At 36.3% G+C, this 21,498-nt stretch overlaps 1 protein-coding gene across 4 annotated transcripts in view; it reads left to right on the forward strand.

The window, feature by feature from the left end:
• The first annotated feature begins 450 nt into the window (after nucleotides 1-450).
• The window catches only part of GABRA2 (gamma-aminobutyric acid type A receptor alpha2 subunit), a 150,717-nt gene continuing 129,669 nt past the window's right edge, over nucleotides 451-21,498 (forward strand). Inside the window, exons 1-3 of one of the 4 annotated variants that reach the window (XM_010358015.2) lie at nucleotides 451-581; nucleotides 2,126-2,206; nucleotides 4,729-4,844. In XM_010358015.2, the coding sequence (XP_010356317.1) occupies nucleotides 2,136-2,206; nucleotides 4,729-4,844 (187 nt within the window). In that variant the 5' untranslated portion in view covers nucleotides 451-581; nucleotides 2,126-2,135. Of the gene's footprint in view, nucleotides 582-889; nucleotides 1,082-2,125; nucleotides 2,207-4,728; nucleotides 4,845-21,498 lie in introns of those variants that run through there. The other 3 variants (XM_010358014.2, XM_030917098.1, XM_010358013.2) reach the window with 3 other exon arrangements.

Raw genomic sequence — 21,498 nt, forward strand, 5'->3', positions numbered from 1 at the left:
GTGAGCGGGAGGTTTCCCAAGGTGTGTGTGTAATCTGCAAATGGACTTTACTGACTGGCTCAAGGGAATTCTCCAGCTCTCAGAGCTTTCAGGGGAAATCGGTCTTGATTACAGGAGTGTGAAGGAATGAATGATATATCAGGAGGGTTCAGAAACTTCCTGCTGTCTGATTTCACGCAACATGCTTTGAACTTGGTCCTGCGTGGATGCGCTGATGACTAAGTAAAGGCGTGATTAGTCCCCTTGCCCTCCAGCGGGAGCAGAACCTCTTTACCTCTTAGCAGCCACGTCGCTCCACAGCAGGGTGATGTTGGGGGACGGGCGGCAGGGCGCGGCCCCAGGGATCTAGGGCATCACAGCCACACTGCATTTCCGACTTCACCCCAACACCCACCAGCAGCCCTGCCAGGAACCTTGGGGGCTCTCGGGAGCCCCAGAAAGAAACCTCGGGGAGCAGCCCGGGGCGGCGCGTGGGCTCCGTTCCTCCGGCGCGGCGTGGGCGAGGGGAGCTGCGCTCCGAGCGCACCCAGGCACCCGACGCCGCCCGGGTCTGTGCCGCTGCTAGTGCCAGGCGGGCGACGGTCAGTTACCAAGGATCGAGGCGGGGGAGTGGGTGTGTAAGGGGGGGTCCCTGCGTTCCCGGGAACCTCCTTATCCCTGCTACCCGGCCTGACTCCTCCTCCTCCAGGCACGGGGCTCGCGCCCGCCACCGCCGGCGCGCACCGCGCCTCCGCCCGCGTCCCCCCAATTCCCCCCCCGCCCCAGCTCCTGTCATCGTTTTCCCCCTCCTCCTCTTCCTCCTCCTCCTCTTCCTCCTCCTCCGCCCATACCGCCACTACGAACGCCTTTGCCTCCTTCTACACATCGCGCCGCCGCCGCCGCTCCTAGCGCTCCTCTCCGGCTTCTACCAGCCCATCGCTCCACTCTCGCTTGGCTGCTGCAGTCTCTCTCTCTCTCTCTCTCTCTCTCTCTCTCTCTCTCTCTCTCTCTCTCTCTCTCTCTCTCTCTCTCTCTCAAGTTTCCTATCTCGTCAAGATCAGGGCAAAAGGAAGAAAACACCGAATTCTGCTTGCCATTTCAGGTAGGGTCGCACACGTTGGTCCTGATAGAGACCCTTTCCTGTTTGTCTTTGCCTCGCGTGCATGCCTCATCTCCCCCACCCCACTTTCAGAGGCTCCCTGGAAACGGAGGAGGCTCAATTCCCGCACCTCCCTCCTCCCCAGCGCACTTAAAAAATAATTTCGATACTTATCACCAGAAGCATATTTGCAACTACAATAAAATCCAGGACACCTGCCCGGCAGCACGTTAGCCTGGCTCTTTTATGGTCTTCAACTTTGCACACTGTGATTACCGCTGCCTGCCTGGCTGGTGGTTTGCTGCCGGAGCCTCACGCTCCTTCTCTTATTGTGATCGTTGGCTCCGGAGCAGCTGTCAAACGCGTCGTTTCGCAGCACTTGATCCGAACCTGGCTGCCTCCAAGACTTGGTCTTGGGCAACCGTGGGTGGACAAGGAGGGATATTATTTTATTTTATTTTGTTAAGGGGAGTGAAGAAACGAAAACATGAGGATTGCAGTTCACTGTAATGAAAAGAATAATTGCAAAAGTGGGCTGCCTGCCCCTAGCTTTTCCCGCTGTGGTTGCGGAGGTGGTCTTGGTTGAGGGGGTTGTGGTGTGAAGTACCCATCTCTCCTCTCCTTTCCTCCCCTCCCCTCCAACCCATTCCCTTTCCAGCTGCTATGTCAGTTTAAAGTCCAGGGTGTTATTATTACATGTGTGCGCAAAACAGTGTTTGCTGACGATGAGGTTGGGGGACATTCCTGGCAGAGAGATGTCTGATTACTTGGTCATCTTGTTGTTAAAGAAAGAAAGAAAGAAAGAAAGAAAGAAAGAAAGAAAGAAAGAAAGAAAGAAAGAAAGAAAAGAGAGAAAGGAAAAGGGTGGGGGTGGGGGTCGATAAAAAAGAAATCTCAATCATCAAGTCCCACACACTGTCCAGGAAGTAATCTCCGTAGCTTTAACACGAATCCCTAACTAAAAGGATAATCTTTGGGGTTACTTGGATAGTGGAACTGAAGGCAATTTTAAGTGTATTTTGTTTTTCCTTTCATGGCTTTGTAAAGAGCGGCGGTGATGAAGATAAAATTGAACATTTACAACATGCAGTTGCTGCTTTTTGTTTTCTTGGTGTGGGACCCTGCCAGGTGAGATATTTATTGTATTTGACTATTTTAATTCAGGGTAAAGATGTGTTTCTTGTATGCCATTAATGCTTTTGAAAATCAAGAGTGTTTTAAAGAATTATTTCTCAGAAAGGGGGTGTATGGGGAAAGTGAACTATGAAGTAGTAGATTGTAAAAACTTCACTGCTTCTCGTTCTTAGTGATAAGATCCAAAAGCAAACAGAAGCATTTTCCATGCAGAACATTCACAGAAGGAAAGAAAATCCTTTCAATGGCATATTCCTACAAGGAATTGAAGTAATTGAGTATAGGCACTTATAATATAACACCAGGATTCGGTAAGGAAGCCAAGTTTTCCTTCAAGCTGACAGAAAAGTACCAGCTAAGTGATTTGAGTGTTAACTATTTTTTTGTTTTCCTTTTTCTTTTTTTTTTTTTTTTTAATGGTATGGCTCCTTTAGTCACCATAGAAAACCCAAATGATGTGTGAGTCTTAAACCTCTAGATGGAGGTAGAATGCAACTTCACAATCACAAACAATAAAACAAAAGCTAGATTTATTAATCATCAACTTTTTGCATTATTAAGATTTTTTTCTCAAATGCTTACAATCAGGAGTACTGATTTAAAATACGTAATGAATTTTCTTTTGCCTATACTATAAAAACATGAAATTAATTTTTATTGCTTTCAGTAACTTCATTTTATTTGTAGTCTTTCCTGATTTTCATCAACAGTGGGCATCTTTTCTTTAATGCCTTTAGGATATGATTCTCAAAATACTAGAAGACCTAAGATACAAGTTTTATAAGAATGTTCTTGTAACTATTTATTTTTAAAAAACTAGTAAGTCTTTATTATACCTTTATTTATCTTTTAACTTTTTATTTTATTGTCCGAGTAATGGTCAAAGTATGAAAACATTTCTTAGAATTGAGATGCCATCTATCTCATAAAGCCTTGTTTTTATTTGGAAAATATCTACTAATTTAATGACTGCATATTGATTTGAGAAAGAAAATACAAAATGTGATTAAAAAACACTTTCAAGGGAAAATCTCTATGTGGAACTTTATGAAAATCTTACTTATTGGTTTTAAAATTAGCTTAAGTAGGCAATACAGAAACTTTTGAAGCTAGAGGGTATAAAGTGAGATGCTTATTTAATTTGTAGATGTTTATCTTCATTTCAATATTTTAATATTTTCACTGCTCTTAAGACAACATTTGTTTGAGGTTGGTTACCAGTTTTTGATGTGTTGTGACTACTTATAGCTACTAGCTCTGTTATTATTTAAATGCAAATGGACACTTTCGATAATATTTTATACAATGCACCTTGATCAGAATGTAATTACATATTACTTTTATTTTAAAAGTGTGGACAACCCATGATCAATTAATAATCACTGAAAATCTCAGTGTTTAACCATATTTCTCTCAACTAGTTTTCTGTTCTATATTTGACCAGTAATGCTTATGCCAGTCTTGTATTCTATTATATAAATGATTCCTTTTTGGGGCCAGTAATTTAAATATCTGATTCATTCTGAGGAAAAAAAAGACAATGAAAATGGACATTCTGTTTTATACATTTAGTTGCTTCTGCAACAAATTGCTCCATGTCATAGAATCAGGGTTTGGCTTTATGATGGAGAAATAATGGAGAAAATCACAATTTCTAAAGCTTTTCTGGTGATATTTTGAGACCATTTGTTCTTTCTACAAATTTATCACCAAAACAAAATAACTAGGCATTTTAATCTTTACAATATTGCTCTTCTCAGAGACCAATCAGGAAGAACTAGGCTCTAAGGATCTCTGCAGCTGTGTATGTGTTGCTGATGCTTTCAGAGCCCACCTCCACCTCCTGGCTACATAGAGCCTGGCACATAGCCAGTGGAGTTTCCCTGATGTCTATATTGCACTTGGCCATTGGGTGGAGGTATACCCAAAGTAAGGAAAAAATCCTGATTTAAAAGAGAAAAAGACATACAAAAAAGAAAGACTCTTATGAGAGAGATAGAAAATATATTTACCTTCAAAAAGCAATTTATTTTCCAATTAATATTGAAAACAGTTATTTCACGAGTCTGATTACTGGAATTTTCTAACTGTAGAATAGCAATGCTAATAGTGTTTGCATGTGTTAATCTACAATCATAACATATCCCAGGAGATGGATTTAGAAAGAAAATGAATAGTCCACACAAATGTTAAAGGGGTAAGAATCTCAAATAATGTTAACATCAAACTTCTGATAATCTACTGTTTAGAATCTATTTCAATTTCATGTTTACCTTGTTTGCAGACATACCAGTATTTATAGAAGTTAACAAAAAAAAAAAAAAAAAAAAAAAAAAGGAGGAAAACGGGTAGTACTAATAGCCCAAGGAGTGTTAAAATTTAAATTAAGGAAGACAAGCAGGTTGGCATTTGCAAAACACACACACACACACATATATATATATATATATATATATATATGTGTGTGTGTGTTTATATATATATATATATATAAGCTTTTAAAATTATCTGTTTAGGTTGGTGCTGGCTAACATCCAAGAAGATGAGGCTAAAAATAACATTACCATCTTTACAAGAATTCTTGACAGACTTCTGGATGGTTACGATAATCGGCTTAGACCAGGACTGGGAGGTAAAAATAGTTTTCCTTTTTTAAAACTCTCATAAAATAATGCCTTTAAAAGTTAAGGGTAATATTCCTATTTTAATACATTTTATATATGAATGCATCACTGTGTATATAAAATTATAGAAAATAGAAAGTAAGATATATGAAAAAAGATTATCTGTGATTCCTTTTATACATACATAATGTGTTTAACATATCTTTCATAGAATGACTAAAGTCATATGGAGCCCAGACTTTCTGCATGAATAGTTTTTAAATTAACTTATTTTAAATGGCTAACTTTCTTACACTTAGAGTATGTTAAAATCAAGCATTATTGAGCAGATATACATATGAAAGTATATTTCATATGTAAAGAAAGTATATTTATTTTCTTTGATCATATTTTCATATCAGCTCAGATACACAGAAATAAGGAACATAAAAAATATAAGAATATAGTGGTTGTATTTTAACAAATACACTTTTTAGCATTCTATGATGATGCTTCTTTACACTTGCATGTGATATTTCTAAAATATGCACAAGTTTGTTGTTCTTGAAACTTTAAAAGACATTTCAGATATATATTAGACATAAGTCTAAATTTTTAGATTGTGGCACAGTTTGATTTCAAATTTAAACATTAATTTTTTATTCAGAAAAATGTATTTTTACTCAAAAAGGGAAAGAAAATTTGGCTTGGGTAATATGTTAAATTTTAATGATCATATTTATCACTTGTTGGTTTCACAATCATTAAGATGTTTGGTTTCACAGTTAATTCAAAATTAAGACAAATTAGTTGAACAGTTGATAGTAATCGAAGATTTATATAGTTAATCTGGTTATTGCAAGTTTTGGTGACTTTGCAATCCTTAGTTGCTGGAAAAGATTTGTGTATATATATATTTGTCAACTGTATGGTTTGGATTGTCCATGGGTAAGAAAAAAGTTGGAAGAGGCCCAAATGGTTCAATAATATGCCATTTAATTTCTATTAGTTTTTTTACTTGAATCCCTGAGTGATATCTTACATTTTAAAAGAGAAATCCCAGAGAGGAATAATGTTCACAGACATGACACATTGTATCCTGAAGGAAGGATTCAGTTGCTTAATATATGCTTAGTTTCTAGTAGGAAAAATAAAAAGGAAAAGAATATCTGATTAGTAATTAATATGCCTAATAAACATGAATATAAGGATTACTATCCATGTTAACATATGTGACAATGAACTATTGACCAAACTTGTATAAGAGAAGTAAGCCTAGTAAGTAAGAAGTAAGGCTCTCATAATTCACAATCGTGGTTTAAGAGGTAGTTTGCACTAAGGCAGATTTTTTCCAAAGGCATAGATTGTATTATTTTAAAATAAATCATCTGCTGTCAAATTTTAAAATATCCAAGTTAGCCTGTAGCCTTTGTCTCTTTGAATTTTTAAGAGGAGTATTTATCCTCTGGGTATATGGTTGGGTAGTAGAAACTACCTGTTTGAGGACTTAGGTATTGCCACTGATCTCCTTATATTTCTTTTGTAAAATCTTGCATCCTTTTTATTTCCAATGCTTGCATTCAAATAGAGATTTACGTTACCTTGTTAGTTGGGTTAATACAATACACTAAGTGGCTTTTTTTGAGTTATTCTCTTCCTTCCTCAATCCTCTGATATTGAACGTATGCTAATATCTCACAGTCAGGTCAGTCTTCTTTTAGCTTTATACTCCTTTTCATATGTCACTCTCTTCTCTTGATCGAGTGCCAACGGTGGCTCCTCATTTCCTTTGGTAGATGGTGGTGAGGGATAGTGGAAGGAACATATTCCTTGGAGGAAGACAGGTCTAGACTGGAATTCTGCTCCATTCATACACAGAACTGTGCCTTGGCCATATCACCTCTGTTTCTGTGGCTGTGATATAGTTACCTTTAGAGTTGTTGAGTTGATTATATAAACAAAAAGTGTACACAAAGCATGTGCTACATATTGGCAGTTCAATTATATCAATTCTTTCTCTCCTCCCTTAGATTGCTAATTTAACAAGGATTGCCGCAGGCTACTTCTCTGGTTTCATTTACCACTTTACCCCACCTCCCATTCTTCCTGTCCTTCAAACACATCTATTTATTTTCTCTTGATAATTCATTCTCATCTATTCCCTTGGCTTTTAGTCATATGATCTCCTCTGACTGGAATCATTTTTTCTTCATCCCCTCTGCTGATCTAAACCCTACCTTTCCTATGAAAATCATCTTATCACCAGTCCTTTTTAGTAAAGATCTTTCTTAACTGAATTGAAGCACCCAGAATAAATTTTCTCTTAATTTTTTTTAACCAGTCATTGGCACTATGTCTACTGATACATATTATGTGCTATCATATATGATATATTACCATTTTATGTTTCGCTTGTTACCTTATTAAGATTTGAAGCTCATTGAAGCAGCTAAATATTGATTTGCTTATTGTGGTCATAAAATAAATGTTGATGCTTGATTAACTTTTCTGTGACCAGCTCATTGTCTGGAAAATGGGACTACCTATATCTGGCTGGCCTTTTAGTTAGGAATGTTGAGGTTGTAAGTTGAGTATCGCTCTGCAGAAGAGCAGTGTCACTTAATGAAGAGAACCTTGCTTTAGACTGGAGATTTAGCAAAATCCTGGCTCTGGGGCTAAGCAGTTGTGTGACCTTTCAATCCTAGCCTCTCTGGATCTATATTTGTCATCTGTGAAACAGTATTTCTAATGACATTCTTAAATTTTTTATGAATTTTAAATATGACATATTCAATGAATTTAGCATAGAGACTGGCATTTAGTGGACAGTTAATAAATGATAATAGCTAAAAGACTTTGAAGAACTTTCTAAATGTACTGTTGCAAGTTTAAATTATTATCATGATTACTTCTGCATCCAACATTTTCAGTCTGAATGCACACATGTCATTTCAAATAGAAAGCTCAGGGAAATTACCTGTATCATTATTTCCCAGAAATGAATAATAAGGGAAAAATGGGCTCAATTCGATTTTAATGTATCCAACTGAACTTCTCTATTGATCGATAATCTAGTTAATTAATCTCAGTTACTATTTTCTTTCCTTTATAACTATGACATAAATGAGTACATGGAAAAGAGGAACCAGTTTTGAACTGTGAGTTAGAAAAAATGCTCTTTTCACCTGGCTCTATCATTACCAGCTCTTATTCTAGACATTTTGAGCCTGGATATTTTCTTTGGGAAAATGGGAATAATAGAATTTTATTCTAAGAGGAGGACAGTCCATTGTGATTCATTTATATGACAAAAGTTATATAATGATTGAGTAAAATTTCTTAAGGTATTTAATGATTAATAATAGATCCCTTTAAAATTTTAAGTCAGATCATTCCCCTCAACAGCTCAGATCCTTGCAATGGTGTCCTATTCATTCAGAATAAAAGCTGAATTTCTTGCGGTGGCCTGCAAGGCCTTGCAAAGTTTTTCTCCCCATTCTTTCTTTAACCTCACTTCACACAACTCTCTTGCTAACATTGCTTCAGTCACATTGGCTTGCTTCCTGCTCTTTGAACACACTGGGATACTCTGTGGAGCCTTTTCTCTGGTTGTCTTCTCTTCCCTGGTGTATCCACTGGTCTCATCTTCTCAACGAGGTCAACGCTGACCAATCTAATGAAACTCCAACCTGTCTACCCATCAGCAATCCCGATCCTCTTTGCCCAATTCCATTTTTTTGTTTGTGCTTCTTTAGCACTATACACACACACACACACACACACACAGTAGCTTGATTCACTGATATATCTATCCTAAGCATCTGGAACCATGCGTGGCACATAGTGAGCACTCAACAAGATATCTCTTGAATGACTTTCCATTTTATTAGTTGATTTCATTTTTGTTTTCCATGTGCCACCATGAAAATGATCAACTATAGAGTTTACTTCATCCTTAAAATCAATGGAATGATTATTTAATTACTACACCAATCTCTCACTATTAACACCAACATATTTTAAGTTGATTTCTTGGTGAATTGGGATAATTATTATACCAATTACTCAAACTCCTGACTTACAGTACCTGTGATTCTGCCACAAACTGTGTGATTTTGAGTGATTCATTTTTCCTATCTATGACTTATTTACTCACCTGTGAAGTGGGAGGAGAAGTTCCACTTATTCTATTTATATCTTACAGGGGTAGTATATGGCTCAAGAACATTGAAATTCTTAAGACAGTGCAATGTGATATAAAATTGATAGGTATTAGCATTTTTAGGTATAGCAGAGGAGAATTCTTCAAGGGGAATATTATGTTAGAAAGCAATATTATTTGAAAAACACGTCAATAAAATATTGGTAGATATGCGTTTGGTAGTCTCACTTCATTGTGGGCCTGAAAACTTCACCTGGCATTGTCTCAAAATCTTATCTAACAAGAACGTAGATGCAGATTAGCCAGAACTAATAACTGTATCAAGTCTTCTCTTTGTCTTCAATTTAGTCATTAGTACTAACAAGTTGGGGTACCTTCCATGGATTTTTATATTTCAGAGGAGGCTTTCACACCGTTAAATGAATAAAAGGAGCAACATTTGTTTTTTGGGGTCAATTTTATAAGGTCATTGGAAAACTGAAGTGCGAAGACAGACCTCATATATTTATGAAAGCTGACGTCCACATGGTCAAGAGTAACAACTATTAGCTATGACAAGCCTTGGAATCTAAGTTATAGATTCAGCCTGGAAAATCTAGATGGAGTGCCATGCTTAACTGCACATTGAAAAGCTGTTTTGAGGAGGTTGGCTAGTTAGAACCACCCTCCCCCAACCTGGTACTTTTGTTTCATACTCTGAAACCTTGAAGATGCTTTATGCTTAAAAACCATGAAAAACGTGAGGTCTGAACACAGCCTTAGTGTCTGATGGTTAGTTTTCAACTTCACTCTTGGACATTTATCCTCAGGCTGTGGAGAGATATATGATAAAATATTTCCGTTGATGTTATTACTCCTCAAATTTATAAAAAATGAAATAGAAACTCTTTTTTAAATTATTTTATTTATTTATTTATTTATTTATTTATTTATTTATTTATTTATTTTTTGAGACGGAGTCTCGCTCTGTCGCCCGGGCTGGAGTGCAGTGGCCGGATCTCAGCTCACTGCAAGCTCCGCTTCCCGGGTTGACGCCATTCTCCTGCCTCAGCCTCCCGAGTAGCTGGGACTACAGGCGCCCGCCACCTCGCCCGGCTAGCTTTTTGTATTTTTTAGTAGAGACGGGGTTTCACCATGTTAGCCAGGATGGTCTCGAACTCCTGACCTCGTGATCCGCCCGTCTCGGCCTCCCAAAGTGCTGGGATTACAGGCTTGAGTCACCGCGTCCGGCCGAAATAGAAACTATTGAGTGGGAAAAAGTTAATACTGAAAAATCTGATCCCTCCCAGAACCTAAGAGGAATTCTGACCTCAAAAGAGCATTGTATTACTTCATAAAGTAATGGTTAAGATCAGTGCCTGCTTTTGAATTCTGTTCCTATTGTATGTACCTATATAACTTTCAGCACATTGCTTAACTTCTCCTTGATTTGGTTTCTTTATTTGTACAATTACAAGGCTTATTGGTTTTTTGAGGGCTTATTTTACTTTTTACATCTAATCCCTTTGGATAGTGGCTGGCAAACAGAGTAAGAACTCAATACATGTAGAAATTATTATCGTTATTGTTGGTTCTACTACCACTTCTACTAGAAATGAAATAGAATATATCAACCCATGTCACATTTAATTTATAAAAGCTTTGACTTCTGAAACACGATAAACTTGGAGCACACAGGGTCCAGCTTTAAAGAAAGAAGTTATTTGTGTGTTTCTTATGCATTCAGTCTTATTGTGGGCACATCTTTGTACATGAACAAAATCCCTGAAAACAAAACCAATGAAAAAGATAATGTATTTATCTTTCATGATTACTATCATGACATATAACAATTTGGCATCATCAATTCAAAATAATGAATTTGCCTATAGAAGCAAAGGTGTATTTACAGAATAAAAGCTCATCATATGATATAAATGATGATTTTAGGGACACATTATAAAATTGAAAGCATAGTCACCACCCTAACCTGGGATGTACCAGACACTTCAACAGCAAAACCTCTGAGTCTTGAAACTTTAGAGTATATATCCTAATGCTTGATCACATCATACTTATCTTTATGATTATGGGGGTGGAGACATCAAGAGGGAGAGAACATGCCGAAAGTGTTTTGAGATCTCAGTATATAAAACTGAGGAGGCGAGGGGAAGATAGGGAAAGGTAGGTTGCAAGATGGTTGGAAATAAGAGATCGAGCTGAGCTGTTAAGTAGTTCTAGTCTCAGATGAAGGCAGAGTAAACTCCAGATGTTAAAGCTTCTGCTTCTTTGAAAAACTGTGATGTTTGGCATTCTCCTCAATCAGGCAGCTGCAGTCAAGGCTGATGCTCCTTCAGAAGCATGAGGCAGCTGAGAATCTAGTCTCCCTGCCTTTCAGACTCAGATTCCTGGGGTCTCCTAAAGTTTACTGAGTAGGATAACCTTCAGAATAAGCCTTCTGCATAAGAAGATTTCAGAGCCCTTTCATGCTCCGCACGAGAGCCACCCACTAGACTGCCTAAAGGTCACAGGGAACACTGCATTTTATTATTTCATGAGTGAGAAAATGAATTAATTGGGATGATTTCACACAAGTGTGTAAACAGCTTTTGATAAAAGTGTAAATGACTGATATCAAGTCGTTTGTCATTTCCTATTTATTTAAATTTACTTTGTGGGAGGCATGAAACATGTAATGGCTGCCTGAAGTGGGATGCCATTGGGGAGACTGGAGACTTGTGGACACAGCTTTCAAAGTCAGTTTCTTGAATTGTGTCTGGGGGCTATCCCACTTCTCTCCATATGGCATGAAAATAGCATGCTGATGGACTTTAACACAGTGCATGCTAGGTTAAACTAGAAACATATTAATGTTAGGTACAGCTTTTTGTGATGCTTTTTAATATTTTGAGGCATGACTAACAAGCATCTTAGTGTTTCTGCACACCCTCACTAACACTGTGTGTTGCTTGCCCATTCTTTGTTGCAGAATGGGACTAAGATAGACTTCTTAGGAAGTAATTACGGTGAGGTAGTTTTGCAGAATTTTGTCTCGGTTGTTTTAACCAGATATATAGCATGTGATTGTTTTATAGGAAAGACAGACTGAATATATGAGAGCACTGGATGCATTATATTGGATAGTAGCACTTTCTCTCCATAGAGCAAGTGTCAGGCAAAGTTTAGGTGATGTCAGTAAAGTGCATGGCCCAGAGAATATTACCTATTTTTTTTTTGAGACAGAATCTTGCTATGTTGCCCAGGCTGGAATACCGTGGACTCAGTCTTAGACCACTGTGGCCTCCACCTCCCAGGTTCAAGTGATCCTCCTGCCTCAGTCCCCTGAGTAGCTAGGACCGCAGGTGTGTGCCACCACACCCAGCTAATTTTTAATTTTTTTGTGGACACAGGGTCTCACTATGTCTGGTCTTGAACTCTTGGCTTCAAGTGATCCTCCTACTTGGGCCTCCCAAAGTGCTGGGATAATAGGCATGACCCGTTGTGCCTGGCCACTGCCCATGTTTTAATGAACTAACACTAGGGCTTTGTTTTCATCTGAAAACATTTTTGGTTAATAGCAGTTGGTTTTTTCAACCATCACTGTTGTGAAGGTGTTGTCCTCAGTCATAATTTTGAGGGGTGCTTATTTTGGCTGTTTCAGGCACAAGCATGCCTCACTCGCTGTATTTTTTGCCTGTAGCACTTCAGCTCAGATGCAGTCAAAGTTTTTCTTTCTCTCCCCCTTAATACACAGTGGATAAATTGGACCATAAGCATGACTGATCCATTTGTTTTAGTGTTCTATTTTGATTGCTACAGATAAATCACCTTGTAGAAATCTATATTGGTAGTGAAGATAGTGAAATGAACAGATTGGCCAGTAAACATTTCATTACTTCTCAATGCGTTAACACAGAAAGAGTCAAACTAAATTATTCTAGTATTTTGTTCCTTAAAATGTGTATTGAAAGTGTGTGATATGCCAGCCATTCTACTCTGCAGGATATAAAGACATACAAGGTGTGGTGTTGGTCTTCCTGGAAATGAAGTCTCTCATGGGGAGATGAGGCATATACCCTGTCATTCTCAAAATAGCTTGAAACCACACAACACATGGTCCATTATAAGAATATTCTATTGAAGTTTAGCGAAGTAGGAAATGATTTTTGCTTGTACCATTTAACTGGAGTTAGCCAAGTTTTGTAGCTGTAAGTATAGCTCATTCATTCAACTGTTTCTTACTAAGGGCTTAGGATTTGCTGGGTACTATTTTAAATGCTAGAAATACTATCATGAACAAGACCCAGTCTGCATAAATTCATATCACATCATATTTTGGCTTGTTCTGGCTTTCATGTGTTCTAGGCACTGGTTTCTTCTTTCTCTTCTTAATTAAGAATTCTGTATAACCACTCTGTGTTTTCTTTATTGAACTTTAAGTATTCTGTCATAAAGGGAAGAGTGATTTCTGGTATATTTACTGTGAGGTGGAGAATTATGATATCTATAGAAGACAGTAAGACTCAGAGAGCACATTTTTCTATGTCTGTAGCAGGGATGTCGAGGGTGTTTAAGTGTGGCATTCTCAAAAGTCCTAAGACAGTGTTAATTCCAATAGAAACTTCCGTATACTACTCAGTTATCTTCTTTAGAAAAACTTATTTGTTTTGAGCTACAGGTGAAAGAAAGAAAACTAGACATGAACAACAAAATGCAAAACTTATGAAGAGTTATGTAATGAGAATTGTGTTTATTTCTTCTAAATTTTTAGTGTTGTTAACACAGAATTCTGGAATTTTTTGTTTTTCAGTTAAAATACCCTCATCCCATGAGGTACAGATCTTATCATTTACAAATAAGGTATTATAAAACTAAAATTAATGTTTAAATATTAAATGATTATATACAGAAGCTCATCAAATTAGGGATATCAACTTATCACCATATACAGATCCCTTCAAATTCTCCACTCGATTTTGCAGTTTGAGTAATTAGCATTAGTGGTAGTTTTGGTATCTTTGTGTTTTTTGTACTTAAAAAGGTACAATAGTACATTTTTAAGGTGTAATCTTAATTTGATATATGAGTTAAATCTATTTCACCTTCTCTATATTTCTTGTTGTTTATTTCAGTATTAAAACATGTTAAAAAGTAAAAATAGTTTCACGTAATTTTTTAAAAATATTGTTCTGCGATTTAATAAATATTTTTATTAACATTCAGATTGTCACAAGCTTATTAGGGGAATGAATGTAAAATGTTTCGGGGATATGTGTGATGCCATTTTTTTGTATAAAAGCATATCGTTTTCTTAGAGAATGTGATCAATTAGGGCATTAATAATTGGATTTAAAACATCATACAAAGTAAGATGTTCCTTCTGATATATATATAAATATGCATATAGTATCCATCAAAAAATATACTAAAAATAAGGTCGTAATATTTTTAAATGTTTGGTGGAGATGTAGCAAAATCTAATAACTTGATGACTATTTCAGGAATATACTGAAATACATGAATATTTCAATATAAGGGGTAGTACAATTGGATTTTGTTTATGAGCAGAGGAGTAGAGTTACATCTCAAGGTTAAGGAAAGTTGAAGAAGGGATAAAAATTATAAATGTCTCCAAGTAGTATTACAAAATGCATTATTTAGGTTATGTTTTATAATGGGACCTAACATATTTTAGGAAGTATTGCATAGGTATTTGGTTTCAATTAAGTTGGCAAAAGGATTGGATGCTTTTAGAATTAGGTATGTTAAAAACTTTCCAGGACAGAAGATAACTCCAGACTTGAACTGGAGGAGTTTAGAGGAGGAAGAAAAATGTCACGGGGGACTTTTAGAAAGAGATGAAAGATTTCCTGTTTACTCTTAATTACTTGTGAAGATTTTAGATTTTGTAGCAAAAGATGCTGAGTTACTAGGATTTTTTGGTTGGAGAGTTCAATTTTTTTCAATTACATGCATTTTTAAGGGTCATTACAATAGAATTCCATAAGTTAGCAATAGTCAGAGAATCAGGGTAAACAGAACAAATTCATTGTTGTTACTATGATTATATAGAGAAACTTCAAAATTTTCAAGAAAATAATAGTGGGCTAAAATGCTACTTAGGTTTGCAAAGAAGATTAAAATTTGGATACCACAAGAGAGTACTTCCTAATTAAAAGAAAATGGAATTGCAAGGCTGGTGTTCAGGTCAGGTAGGGGGGAATATGGGAGGGTAGATTTAATTAGTTATCTAGGGCATGTAAGGGTAATCACTGAAGCAAAAAATGGGAAACTGATGATTCGTGGTTAGTAGAATTGCAAAAGAATCGTCCAACACATATTCGAGTAAAAGAAACTTCAGAATCTTAAGAGACTAAATGGGGCAGGCTTACATTGTAAAAATATTATAAAAGAATTAGAGTTAATGTAGAGTCACTTTTAAGGAAGCAGAGGATTTCTAAGACAACAGTAATTAAAACTGAGGGTCCTTTTATCATTTTGAGTAGTTTTGGCTTAGTGGCAATTATAGAGTTGCAGGATCAGAGATAACTAACAAGAAAACCATATATAGAACCATGTTATTAGTAATAATTATATTAAAATATGTCACCATTTAAAAAGATTAAATGTCATAAGTTGACTTCTTATTATTCAGGCACATACATCAGAATAACAGTTATCTGAACTCTTAAGGGAGAAAAGACAATGTAGTAGTGAGGAGAATATTCATGCTGTAACAGATTCATTTCAACTTTCATACTTTCAAGCTTCCCTGATAATCTGCAGGGTTATAGGAGGTATTTTTGGCTGCTGCCAAATTGATGGCACAATTAATATCTTTAGCAGGGAGGGTCATTTAGGATTTACATTATGATCTGTGAAATATAGGGGTGATGAAAAATTCCATGGAATACAGTTGCTGACTCAGGATGAGGACATTTACAATCAGATGCTTATTACACAGATGTTGACTGCGTTTGCCATTCTTTTTTAGCTGCTACCGCACCCATTCTGGTCTTTGTCATTTTTGGTGACAGCTTCTAATACAGTCATCTCAGCCTCAGATATCTGACTGCCACCAGTTCCAGGGGGCAGCTGCAATTTCTGACTGTGTTGCCACTGCGTTGGAACAGCTGGGATGTTAAGCAAAATCTATCAACACAAGGAAATTGGGCAGGTGCACATTTAAGTGACTGGATCTGAAAGTTAGTGGGGTGAAAGCAGATGTCTCTTCATCAAATCCCTTCCCTTTAGGGAACAGTTTGTGGCCTCTTATATCTGTAATTTTCCCCACCCGCTTAGAGAGGGCGGTGTAACACCTTACATACTTAAGTCTGAAGACATTGGAAAAGGATATAATAATCTCAAGTGACTTTTTATACTGCAAATTTAATGCCAATTGGAAACAGGAAACTTTGCTCTCTAGCATTGGAATAAAATTATCAAATATAGGTAAGAGAAGAATTATCGTAGTAGCCTTCATCAGTTAGGGCTGTGTTTGCCTGAGTGTAATAGGAAATTCCACCTACAGTGACTTCAGTGGGGGTTAATTTTTCTCACGAACAAGAATTTTACGGATAGGTGGCTCCTAGCACTGAGTTCTTAAAAAAGGTGGCTTAAATAACATAGACTCTTTATTTTTTTCATCACCTTTCTTAGTGTTTCCTTCTCTTTATGCTTGTCACCTCATGATCTCAAGATGACTGCTGCAGCTCCAACTATCCTATCTATGATTAAGGCCAGAATAAAAGGAAGGAATGGAATCATCTGTTCCTTATGTCAGAAAAATAAGACATCCAGGCACTTGCAGCTGATTTCTGCCTTTATCTTCATAGCTCTTTTCAGCTAGGAGGACATCTGGGGAAATTAGTGTCCTGCTTGGCATTGGGCACATTTCTACCGTAAATAAAATTGGAGTTATTAGAAAGGAGAAGGATGTATTTGATCAGTAAGCTACTGGCAATGCCTGTCACATCTGCTAACTCTCTAATAGAAAAGTTACTTATTCTCTCTGTGCCTCCATTTCCCGCTTTGTAAAGTGTGCATATGAATAACCTGGTTGGTGATTATTAACATGCATATGTTGATTCAATACATTTATGTGGAGCTCAAGATGCTGCATTTCTAGCAAGCTCCTAGGTGATGCCAGTGCTGCTGTTCTGTGTGCCACACTTTGTGCAGCAAGGAAGTGATTAGCTCAGGCTACCATGTCGTACAACCCCAGGGGAAATTCATAAAGAATATAATGTAGTGAAGAGAAGGGGCCCTTTAAGTGCTCAATAAATATTATTATGATATCAATTTTTTGACACTTAGAGATTTATACTTTTTATTTCTAAATGTTGGTGGTGATAAACTTTATTTTTAGCAGAGTATAATCATAAACACATTTATTTCTTATACTTTTACAAAATTATTGGTAAATATAAGACTGACCCTTAATTTAGGTGGATAGGCTGTATAATATTAAATATAATTTCTCTATCCAGTCATGACTGCACTTTACTTATATCATCCTCTATGAGTAAAAAGACATATCTATATCTGTATATAGGTATGTAGAAAAAAATTAAAACTAGTCTGCAATAATGCTCAGTAATATTTGAACCTTGCTTTATAAAAACTGTATTGGATACTGCAGTTAATGAGTTGTGGGAAGAAAAAATCGAAATGAAGGTTTTGAACAAAATCTGCATAAAAAATTGATTATAAAAACAACTAATTTAAATCTGAATATGGTATTATGATAAAAAAATTACCACACATAAAGTTTTGGCAGAAATATAATAGTACTCTCAATTTAAATTATTTTATGTTCTATTTAACATGTTCTAAATTTTCTTTTTGGAGAGAGAAAATGGGTGATGTTCTTTAAAACAATATTATATATGATTTGTATCAGAGCCTGACAAAGACCACTTTATAAATCTAGAGGATCCTGAATCGGTGAAAAATATAGTACTTTAATTTTACAGACTTGCTAAGAGAAGAAAGAGCCTTTAATTTGATCAGAGGATTTTGTGATGGCAAAGCTGTGTGCTAGAGTACAAAACAAACGCTAGTTTGTATATAAATCTTTTTTTTATATAAAAGCTGTGTGACCATGGGCCAGTATTATCTCTGTGACTCAGTTTCTGGAACATGAGTATGAGGGGACTATAGTTCAATAACCTACAATGTCCCTTCGATCTAAAATTTCTCGTGTGGTTTTGTGAGTGTGTGTGTGTGTGTGTGTATGTGTGTGTGTGTGGCTTGTTTCAAGGCAAATAGAGTAGAAAATAGCGTTTTGGAACAGAAATCTAAACCAATTTATTTTTTTATTTTTTTATTTTGTAGAGAAATAGACAGAGTATAGAGTTGAATACAAGCTAGCAGAATAAGGCTGCAAACCTCTAAAGTCTGTCCAGCCTGGAAGGACACAAAGGCTGCTTTGGTTTTCTGACTCCTAGCAACTAGGAGTTTGTACAAAATTAGGTACTCCCATTGCATGAAAATCCCAATTAAGAGCTTCTTTTAAACCTGAGTAAGGTTTGATTAGGAAGTGACTGGTGTAAGTAAGATAGTAATAAATGCGTTAAATTATATTTCTCAACTGTTTATGCTTCTAAATGTTGCTCTATATTATTTATACATGGCATGTGAATGACAACATCTTTTCAAATTCTCTGTCCTGTTGGACTTCATAGATCTATCTCCACTTGATACTCCTCTTTCTTGTTTTGTTTTTGTTTTTCCCCCTTTTCTATTCTTTATCAGGTTTTTTTTTCCCCCTTTGGTTTCTCTTTATCTTCTCTCTTCTGAAGTATATGGGTGCATTCCAATGTTCTATACTTTTAACTCTTACCTTTTACTTTAATGATTTTCCCAGAACAGTTTAATTCAATTTCATGACCTTAAATATTAACCTATATGTAGTTTATTCACAAATTTTAATTTCTATCCCTGATGTTTTTTTTTTTTTTTTTTTTTTTTTTTTGCTTTGCTTATTTTCACTCAGATGAACTCCTTTCTATGATTATCCACTACTTTCATGATTCAGGGCACTTAAATAGCTCCTGTAGCCAATGGTCTCTGTTCACTTTTTTTGGCTCCATCTCTTACTACTTGTCACTAATTTTGTTTGTGGTGGTCCAGATTCACTGAATTAAGTTCATTTTTTTTGTTTTAGTAAAATTTAAAAATAGATTTTGGACCACTAGCCTGTGAGTCATTATGTAGTCTATTGCTTCTATTAGGAACCACATTTTCCTATTTTTAGGTTTTAGATAGATGTCACTACCATCTAGAAGCCTTAAATGACTACCATCCACTTAAATACACACATTTCCTTTGGAACAAATCTCCCGTTACTATATTTAATATAACTCTAACATGCAGTTTTGTAATTCTATCATACACCTATTGGAATCTAAGATCTCTAAACACAAAGACTTATGACTCTTTGCCTGTTGATTTATCCACAATACTATATGTAGTATTGTTAGGATATAACAGTAATCATATATGTTGAATAGATAGACAAATGATGAACCGTGCCTTTTCTTACATGGATTTCTCAAATTCAGTTTCTAGGAACTAAACTCATAATTCTGCCACCTAAAACTGTTTTTTCAGCCTGTAGTTCTCTTGCATGGCTAATGGTATCTGTATTTGTCAAGCTACAATAACTAAAAATCCATCTGAAAATGATTTTTCAAATTCTCTTCACTCCTATCCAGTTTCTTGCTTCTAATCTCCATCCTCTAATCCACAGGTATCAACATAATGTATTGGCCTATTCTTGTTTTTAAATAAATAATTAACTTAAAACATTTGGAATCCAATGAAATGTGAACTTCTGTCTTCTCTTTTAAAGATGACAAATCTGGGGACCCCAAGCTGAAATTCCCGATGACAGTAGCTCATTGAAATTCGGTAATAGCTTCCCTGATTACAGGGGTGTGCCCTTTAGATTTAGCCAGAGATCCATCCAGTGTATGTCACTCAGTCGAGTAAATTGCTTGACCAGGAAATATTGTGCTGCCCCAAGGAAACGTTTGAGTATATTAACCTAGCCCTACCCTATTTTCCATATTGCCAGATTTCTAACTTTTAGTTAGATTTGATTATGTAGTTATTTTGCTCAACATCTTTAATAGCTTTCTTCTTTCCCAGTTTCCAGAGTGGAATCTCCAGTCTGTGTAACATAGCCTTCAAGAGCCAGAACAAAGGGACCCAAACTCAAATGCTCTCTATGGGCAGAACAAATAAAGGAATGAGTGGAGTATAATGGAGATTGAAGAACTGGAGAGCACATTTCTTGTACGAAGGGTGTTGAGTTTTATCTGATTATTGCCATATAAGTGTTTAAAATCAGAGTTGCCAAATATTCCAATTATTTTTCAAAAGTTGTTGAAGATCTCCATTTTTATAGAAAGTTTTCTTAAGTCTTAAAGGTCAACCAATTTTCATTTAAATCAAAGTAAACAAATTCTGTGCTTCCCAAACAAATCACACTTGAGTATTAGTTTGCAGTCTCTGGCCCTAAACCAATACTTCTCATAAAAGGTATGAAAAAATCAGTCAGAAAACTTGTTAAGTGCAAATTTAACAAATCTTCAAAGACTCATTCAGTTTTGGTTTGGTCCCAGAACTATATTTCATCAGATGTTCTTGATTCTGATGCATGTGGTCCAAACACTGGACTGAGTCATCTGTTTTCAAGGTTCTGGTTAAAAATGATGGTTTCTTTCTTCTTTCTCTCATAGTTCTTTATTTGAACTCTTAAGTTAAAAGGGAAAAATAAATGTGTATAAGTAAGATTGGTCTGTTACCAGATGAGTCTAGCTAGCATTTTCCTCAAAACCTCAAAGAGAGACCTTTGCCCCCATTGTTCTGAGCTGGCTATCAGTGTTATAAGGTCAGAGTCTTACTTTTGTTTAGTGATTGGATTAGTCAGAATTAACTGACTTATGTTTCAGTAATAACTATCCAGTTTTATCTCTCTCTCATGTATCTTGCTCACAATTCAACCTTGTCCACTGAGGTTGGATGGCATGTAGGAATGGGCTCTCTTTTATATCTTCCCCACTTATGGTCTCAGGTTGATGGACCTCCACTATCTAAAACATTGCTAGCCACTGTGTCCAAGGGAAAGATGTAGCTAGGTGCATACTGTCATTTAAAGTTTCTGCCCATATGTGACACAATGTCCTTCTGCCCACAGTCCGTCGTTCAAAGGAAGCCATATAAACATGTTTAACTTCAAGGGGACAGGGAAGTGCAACCCTACCATTTACTCAGAAGTAGAAGAACTAGCAATATTTTGCAAGTAGCTTAATGACTACCACACTTGGCAGGTAGAACCCATTTCTCAGGGTGCAAGTCATCTTCCATAGTGACTGATTATACAAACTGTTTGGTGACACAGGTCATATCTCATTTTAAGATAAATAATTCTGCAACTATGTTTTGTCTGTAGCATGCATAGAATATTTATGAAGTTAACTATTATATAAAATTAATTATTATGAAGATATGATGTTAATAACAATGCTTTTTTG

Source organism: Rhinopithecus roxellana, chromosome 2 (assembly GCF_007565055.1).
Source record: "Rhinopithecus roxellana isolate Shanxi Qingling chromosome 2, ASM756505v1, whole genome shotgun sequence".
Taxonomy (NCBI): Eukaryota; Metazoa; Chordata; class Mammalia; order Primates; family Cercopithecidae; genus Rhinopithecus; species Rhinopithecus roxellana.